General features: G+C 43.2%; 1 protein-coding gene across 4 annotated transcripts; it reads left to right on the top strand.

Annotated features, from left to right (window-relative positions):
• Nucleotides 1-208: 208 nt before the first annotated feature.
• Nucleotides 209-6655, top strand: LOC101952978 (nuclear transport factor 2-like). Of its 4 annotated transcripts, none has more exons than XM_024102127.3 (5): nt 209-511; nt 3330-3447; nt 4399-4470; nt 6051-6149; nt 6460-6655. In XM_024102127.3, the coding sequence occupies exons 2-5, from the start codon at nt 3349-3351 to the stop codon at nt 6571-6573; spliced, it is 384 nt and encodes a 127-aa protein (XP_023957895.1). In that variant the 5' UTR covers nt 209-511; nt 3330-3348; the 3' UTR covers nt 6574-6655. The 4 variants fall into 4 exon arrangements, with proteins under 4 accessions (XP_023957895.1, XP_005281486.1, XP_065438083.1 ...); XM_005281429.4 differs by lacking the exon at nt 209-511 and adding an exon at nt 533-914; XM_065582011.1 differs by lacking the exon at nt 209-511 and adding an exon at nt 912-1019.
• The last annotated feature ends 1186 nt before the right edge of the window (nt 6656-7841 follow it).

Raw genomic sequence — 7841 nt, 5'->3', positions numbered from 1 at the left:
TGTATTTACCACTGCATGCATCCGATGAAGTGGTTTTAGCCCACAAAAGCTTATGCCCAAATAAATGTGTTAGTCTCTAAGGCCGGTGCCACAAGTACTCCTCGTTCAGAGTGCCACCTACTCAGCAGACAACCCCACATAACGAAGCATGCTGAATTATCCGTGTCAGTATCCCATTCACGTACTGATCCCATTCCGCATGCGGTAACTGATGAGATCAGCGTCCGGGTGGTATCAGTTTCACTTCTAACGTGGATTAGTTTGCTTTGCGTGCGTGCCACATGCACCCACCTCTAGAAGCGTTTGAGAAAGGGGGGGAAAGCGCAGAGTGCGGTCCCTATTTCCAGTATGCGGAGCTAATCCCCGTGGACTGGCAAAGAAACGCCATACAGCTATCAGCAGGGACTGGGCGTCTGTCCTCACCCCAAGAGCCTACAGCAGCACATGCTTCAGCGTTTGCATCCCGGAGCCAGCGCTGAGCCTCCCTGGTAGCACAGAGACGGCCTCTCTCGTAGGTGTCTCCAGTGCTCTCATATGGGAGCAGTTCTCTTGCAGGAACCACAACAGGTTTCCTGCTGACCTCGCAGCCTACCAGTCACAACAAAGCCCTCAGTGGCCGAGTAACTGTAAATGCAATTACTCGTGTCGATCATAGCGGCACCCCGGGGGACGCCCCCCTCCCAACAGCTGCAGCGCTTATTCTCCCGGCCTCGCAAGAGGGGGCAGAAGCGGAGCTTGCCCAGCAGCGGCGCTAGAGAGGGGAGCGGTTCACGGTGCCGCCGCTGGGCACCGGGGGGCACTTTGATTACAACTCAAACCCGGCCCCGGGGCGCCACCTACCGGCTCGCGAGCCCGGCCACAAATACCACGTGCGCAGCAGCCGCCTGAGCCGGGCTCCCAGGCAGCGGCGGCCGGTAAGACAGCGCGTGGCGCCGGGTTCAGAGCGGCCGCCGCTGGCTGCGCTGAGCGGAGTCTGGGGACGAGTCGCGTTAGCAGCAGCAGCGCAATTTCTTCCGCAGGCTAGTCGTGTGGCGAGGGGACCCGCTAGGGGCGGGATGGCTGGTGCAGGGAGTGTGTCCCTTGCGCTTTCCTTCCTCAGGTCTCTGGTTGCACGTGCGCTCGGCTGCCCCGCGCCAACCCACTGACTGGTTGCTGGGGGGGATTTAGGCGCCTGTGCCTTGAGTCTGAGTGCACCTATCGGGAGGCAGGCAACCTGTGCACCCAGCTCTGGAGTGGGACTGGAGGCTGTCCCTGAGCGGGGGGGGTTATTGCCTTAAAGGAGGCTTTGCCAAATTCCCAGGTGCTGCACAGCGCTTGGCTTGGCAAACTGCCGCCAGCTCGACTCCCTTTCCCCTGTTGGGAAGGCGTTTACACACAGCAGCGAGGGGAGACCCCATTTTCTTAAACCCACGCAGTGTCTGAAGAGCTCCAGGAGAGTAAGACCTGAAATCTCTTTCGCTAAGTTAGTGGTGTCCCCTGGAGCACGGAGCATTGAAGAGATACTTTAAAAAAACAAACAGAAATTCTCACTATGCAGAGGTTTTTTAATCTCTAATGTGTTCAGGTTACAGGTGAACAACTGCTAGCCCTGATGCTCTTCAAGTCATTGCTATTACTAAAGATCCTGTGGACCAAACTGCTCCCAGTGACACCTATGCAACCTCCTTGTGGTTATTGGGGTTGCACACATGAAACTGTCTGTACCTTTTAAAAAATAGGGGGGGATTGTTCACAAAAATGGGAGAGAATCTGCTTCTCACTCAGTCTTAGGCTTTGTCTATACTAAAAAATTAGGTTGGTTTAACAACATTGGTCAGGTGTGTGAAAAATCAATGTTCCTGAGCAGTGTTGTTCAACTGACCCAAGTTCCCATGTAGACAGTGCTAGGTCTTCCATCCACCTAGCTACCGCCTCTTGGGGAGGTGGATTACCTATGACAATGAGAGAACCCATTGTAGTGTTTTAAGTGTAAACAAGCCCTTCTGAGTTGGTGGATCTGCAGGGCCAACTGTTAAAGGGCAGCACAAATTTAAGTCACTCCCATCAACAGATGTTCTTTCCACACATTTTCTACCTGTAAGAAGAATTATGCTTTTCAGAGTAGAACTGAACTTTAAGAGCTTAAACCTATGGAGTCTTTATTTCTGTAAAGTCTTTCATATTTCAAATCAGAGCCTCAAGTTTAGCCACACCTTCAGTTATCCAACTTTCATATCCTCTATCTTGTGCAGGTGGTGGGTCCCTTAAGGTTTCTAGTTTGGGGGAGGGGGACATTTTGGGTAATAGGCAATGCATGTTGGTGTAATGGGGTATCCATGAACAGCAGCAAGAGAAAATTAGGAGTTTTGTTTTGTTTAAACTCACAAAAATGCCCCACTTGAACTGAGATCCATTAGTCAGTTGTGGTGTACTTTTCATTTAGATATCTGTGTAATACATGCAAAACCCTCTACTTAAGTTTATTTTTTTAAATTATGATAGACCATGTGAAACTTTTAGCTTTCTTTTTAAAACTTAGATGTGAGCTAAGAACTTGAAATAAAGTTATTAAAGAATGAAAGGGTCTGAGATGGGCTTGTGGGTGAGTAAGAGGGATGTTTCCCAATACTGAAGTTAAATAAACTTGTGAATGTGTTTACAAGATCACAACAAAAGAATGGAAAGCATTAAGGCCTCAATCCTGCAATGAGCTCTGTGCAACCAGATGCCCATTGAAGTCAATGGAGCGCTACACTTGCACAGGGGGGCACCCACAAGCAACTTGCTGCAGAATTGGGACTTAAGCTGGCAGTTGAATTGCCTTAAAGAATCTTTATGATGGGATTCTACTTCAAATAATAAGTAAGAAGTAAAATTATACATAATGTTGTGCCTCCTCAACCAAGAGTACTGCAGAAAAGGAGATGTTCTCTTCTCTTCTATTTCCTCTTTTCTCTGCAGTTTCCACTGACCTTGGTAATTTAGGATTATTGTAGACCAGTGATACTCAGACCTCAGTGGCTCTGGAGCCAAATTAGAGATCAACATTACCCAAAGAGCCACAGTAGTGTGAATTCATTGTTTCATTTACTGTAGTACTAGATATTCATATTTAAACAGTATGGCAGGGGAAATATATATATTGTGTGTGTAGATATAGATATATATCTTACCTACAATTGGTTAATAACATAGTAAAAGCATCCTGATTGGTTAGTTAAATCAGTGTTTTAATATGTGCTGCAGAGAGCTGCAGGACACACATTAAAGAGTGACTTGCGGCTTGTGAGCCTCAGTCTGAGTATCACTGTTTTAGACTTAAAACTTCTAAATATTTGCCTTCTTGACAGTCTTAGACAAAGAGCAAGAATGGCAGAGAGACCTATGTGGGAGCAAGTTGGAACAAGTTTTGTGCATCTCTATTACCAGCGTTTTGATTCCAGTAGAGTAGAGCTAAGTGCTCTCTATGTAAGTATCAGTTTGACTTTGCTCAAACTTTTAACTTCCTCATTGATCATTTTGAATGATGAGTTATGGGCTTGATGTATTCTGCACTTCCACTATAAAGACAGTAGCTTGTATGAGGCAATGTTTCGGTCTTGGATAGAAATGAAGCAAGTACATATACCCCACCAATTCTAATTCCTTAAACTGTCATTTTAGCCTATAAATTATGAGCTTTGGTAAATATTCCTCTCTTCTGTCAGCAATTGTGGGATTGATTTTTTTTTTTTTTTTTTTTTTAATCCATTTTTCTGAGTAGCAGAAATGTCAGGGTTGAGGGAGTAGGAGTTGTTGTTTCACTTGCTGGAGAACTTGAACTATGAGAAATCTGTCACTGTGAAGAAGCATCAAAAACTAAAAGAGGAAGTGGTGAAATTTGCTCTCTTTTTAATTTTCTTAACTACTTGATTCTGCCATTCTTCCATATGAACTGTAGGCCCACTTAAGACCTCTGTGGGAAAACAGGAGGAAGTTCTAAAATGGGGTGAGGATTGAATATGAAAACCCTACAGCTCTAGTGTAAGTGATGGCACAAGCTAGGCCAAAAATAGAATGGGTGGGTCTACTTCATGAAAGCTTGCTTGACTCTGCCAATATCTCCCTTTCTGATCACAAGCTGTACCATTTTTGATAACTTATTAGTCATGTTTTGCATAACTTCCAGTTGTAACAAATACTCATTTGCTAGTGACTAAATTAGATTACCAAATGCTTCACATGTATCTCTCAATTTCTTTAAGCCAGTGTTTCTCATGGACCAGTTCTGGTCCCGGAGATCTCCCTGACACAGTTTAGGAAGGCAGCAAACTGGTACCTAGTATCAAAAAGGTTAAGAAACATTGCCTCAGACCTTTCAATCTTACCTCATTTCTGTAACATTGATATGAATGACAGACACTTTGTTCTCTTTTTCAGACAGATGCTTCTTGCTTGTCCTGGGAAGGACAGCAATTCCAAGGAAAAACAGCCATCATGGAAAAGTTGATGGTACGCTTCTGTATATATTAAAAGTGGTTTTAATAAAAAAATCTCTGAACTGCTTTGTCTCAGGATTTAAAAACAATTAAACCCCGCATGCTTCCACGTGATTACAGGTAGTAGAGAGAACACCTGTGCCTGAGTTGCAGAACTTTTCAGAGTTCAAAAAAATCTGATTGCTGCAATGAAACTGATGTTAAAATTGCATCATAAGATTCCATGTTTGTTCAACAACATCTGCTTAATTTACAAGTCAAATATGTTTTTTCAAAGTGCCAGTACCTCAAAGTTAAGCGGTGTTCTTTACTCTTCATCACAAATAAGATGTTCGGCAGACTGAATTCAGCCCTCTGTTATGCCTGTGAAACCTTATTGTTACTGTAGTTGAGGGCTGAATTTGGCCCTGTAGTTGAAACTTAATGAACAGTTCTGTTGATGGATGAGGCAGTATAAAATCCAACTCTTAGGCTACGTCTCCATAGCGTAGCTGAATTCGACGTATCCAAGCCGACTTACCCCGCTGTGAGGACGGCAGCAAATCAACCGCCGCGGCTCCCCCGTCAACGGCGCTTACTCCTACCTGCACTGGTAGAGTACAAGCGTCGATTTGGGGATCGATTGTTGCATCCCAACGAGACGCGATAATTGGATCCCCGAGAGATCGATTTCTACCCGCCGATTCAGGCGGGTAGTGAAGACGTAGCCTTAGCTATGTGTGCTCTGCTAACAGGAATCAAACATAGTAAACTTTGTCAGTAAGTTTCAGCAGATAGGGTTCTGAATACATATGGGAAATAAGAGTAACTGAGTAAGAAGGTGCCATTTCTTACAGTAGTCCCTTTTTAGTTTCAGAGAACATGGTACAAAAGTGTTACTCTGCAGCATATTTAAACACCCACTTATTAAGACTTTCTTAATATCGAATGCTTTTTGTTGTTGTTGTTAAAGAACCACATACTGTACATAGATCCCTATGCCAGCTGACTTTATGGAAATTGGTCGTCTTGTGATATGAGGAAAGAAAATATTTATATTCCCTGCAAGATCATTGAGCAGGATTATTGTACAGTGTTAGAGGTGTGGGGAATTTCCATTGCCTCACTTGACACAATAATACAATTTTCTAAAACACAATATTATAGTTAATTATACTAAATATTAACTTTTTTCCATCAGATTTGCTTTTGTTTTGCACTATTAAGATCTGACATTCATATGGCCAATTAGTATTTTGTGTATTAGCTGCATTGTATGTCTAACTCTCTTGGATCAGGGACCATGCTATTAGCCAGGATGGGTAAGGAGTGGTGTCCCTAGCCTCTGTTTGTCAGAGGGTGGAGATGGATGGCAGGAGAGAGATCACTTGATCATTACCTGTTAGGTTCACTCCCTCTGGGGCACCTGGCATTGGCCACTGTTGGTAGACAGGATACTGGGCTGGATGGACCTTTGGTCTGTCCCAGTACAGCCGTTCTTATGTTCATGTAGAGTATCAAGTACACTGCTGGAGCAGAAATATTAATGGAGTGAAATACTTAAATTAATACGTTTAGTTTATGTGAGTTTCTTTTTTAATCCCTCCTAAACAGAGCCTTCCATTCCAAAAAATCCAACACAGCATAACATCTCAAGATCACCAACCAGCGCCTGATAACTGTATACTTAGTATGGTGGTTGGTCAGCTGAAGGTGAGACTAGCAAACTGTAATGCTTTGACTAGTATATAAGGAGAAGCTTGTTGGTTTTAGAAATATTCCATTTAGAAATACTGCATTCTGCTACTGCATTTAAATCAATTCTTTTTTTTAATTAAAAAGAATTCCTGTTTGAGTCTGAGGTAATACAACTAATGCTGTATCTAGATGTCAGTTGAATAGACTTGAAAGAAAGGCAGTGGATATTTAATTGATACATGCTATGCTAATAGACTTGAGTAGTTTGAGGGGGTTTGGCTTGGCCTTCCTACTTCTAACTTACTTTTTTATTTTATTTGTTTAGGTGGATAATGACCCAGTGATGGGGTTCCACCAGCTGTTTGTTCTCAAGAATATTAGTGACAATTGGGTTTGCACCAATGACATATTTAGACTGGCCCTGTACAACTTCGCTTGAATTTTTTTCTGTTCTCAAATGTCTGTTTCTACTGCCACTTTCAAATCTGACACAAAAATAAATAAATTGTTGTTTAACTTGTTCTGTGGTGGTTTATGCAGTCTGTTGCTCAAAAGACCATGCACTTGCTAGCCTGTGCTTCTCTTCCCTTCTCCTAACCATATCTTGGTGTAAATTGGCTTGTAAACCGTAGATAGCAGAAATGTGAATTGTTTCTAGATTATCATAATGATAGTAAATTGTAGCCTCTGGAAACTTGCTATATATGAACTATAGCTTTCTAGAAAAGAGTTGACAGCACAAACTGCATGTAAGTACTTTGTGGCTATGGGATGATTAGTGGTTGTGTCTCATGAAATGCACTTTTCAAATCTCCCAGTACTTCTGTTAGTCTCAAAGGTGCCACAGTACCCTCTGTTGCTTTTTACAGATTCAGACTAACACGGCTACCCCTCTGATACTTTTCAAATCTGGTACTTTCGGAAAATGTGAAAGCAGTGCAACTTGCTATAAAATTTGTATATGAACATGTGAAGTAGCGGTAAGTATTCCCATTACAAACTTTGGGCCATATTCTCCCTTCTCGTCATATGGATATGCATAAGGGGGAGAAGAGAGCACCTAAAGCACTTTCACAGATTAAAGTCAGTCCTCCATTTTCTGCTCCCTGATTTAATTATTCAGCATACAGGAGCATTCACAGTATGCTAGACGCTCTCCAAACACAGAAGTAGACATTTATGCACTTGGGAGCAGCGACCTATATAAAACAGAGGAAAGGAATGGCAATGGGACACACTATTCAAGCAGACTGATAAGGCTGACAGGCACAAGTCTTATTAAAATTTTGGTTGTGTCCTTTTTCCTTAAACACTAGGGCCTGGATCCAGATCCACAAAAGTACTTAAGCACCTAAGTCCCAGTTTTTAGGCACCATTGTGATTTGCAAAACCCCCACTCAGGAGCCACTCAACCACATAGTCACCAAAATTCACTCTGTGTCTAAATTTGCACTGTACATGTTCTCTAGCTGCCTATGTAGTTGCCTCTGGGCATGCACACTGCTGCCTCACTTTAGGTATCTAGACACCTAAGCTCCACAAACCAGGGAAAGATAGATGAAAGAGCACATATCTCACCCCCGGGGCCTGATCTGGTCAGAGGCTCTTGTGTTCCACTGTGGATAAATACTTTTTGTCAGAGAGATTCCCTAACCCGGAGTTTAGGGCACCAGCATGGGAGGTGGGAGATCCAGGGGCTAGTTACCC

Source organism: Chrysemys picta, chromosome 2 (assembly GCF_011386835.1).
Source record: "Chrysemys picta bellii isolate R12L10 chromosome 2, ASM1138683v2, whole genome shotgun sequence".
Classification (NCBI taxonomy): domain Eukaryota; kingdom Metazoa; phylum Chordata; order Testudines; family Emydidae; genus Chrysemys; species Chrysemys picta.
Note: the sequence above shows the minus strand (reverse complement) of the source record. Positions and strands in the feature narration are given on the sequence as shown.

Coding starts and splice junctions, on each gene's coding strand:
- LOC101952978 (XM_065582010.1), top strand. CDS start 1,056: ATGGCTGGTGCAGGGAGTGTGTCCCTTGCGCTTTCCTTCCTCAG. Junction 4,471..6,050: donor CCATCATGGAAAAGTTGATG/GTACGCTTCTGT, acceptor CCTCCTAAACAG/AGCCTTCCATTCCAAAAAAT. Junction 6,150..6,459: donor TGGTGGTTGGTCAGCTGAAG/GTGAGACTAGCA, acceptor TTATTTGTTTAG/GTGGATAATGACCCAGTGAT.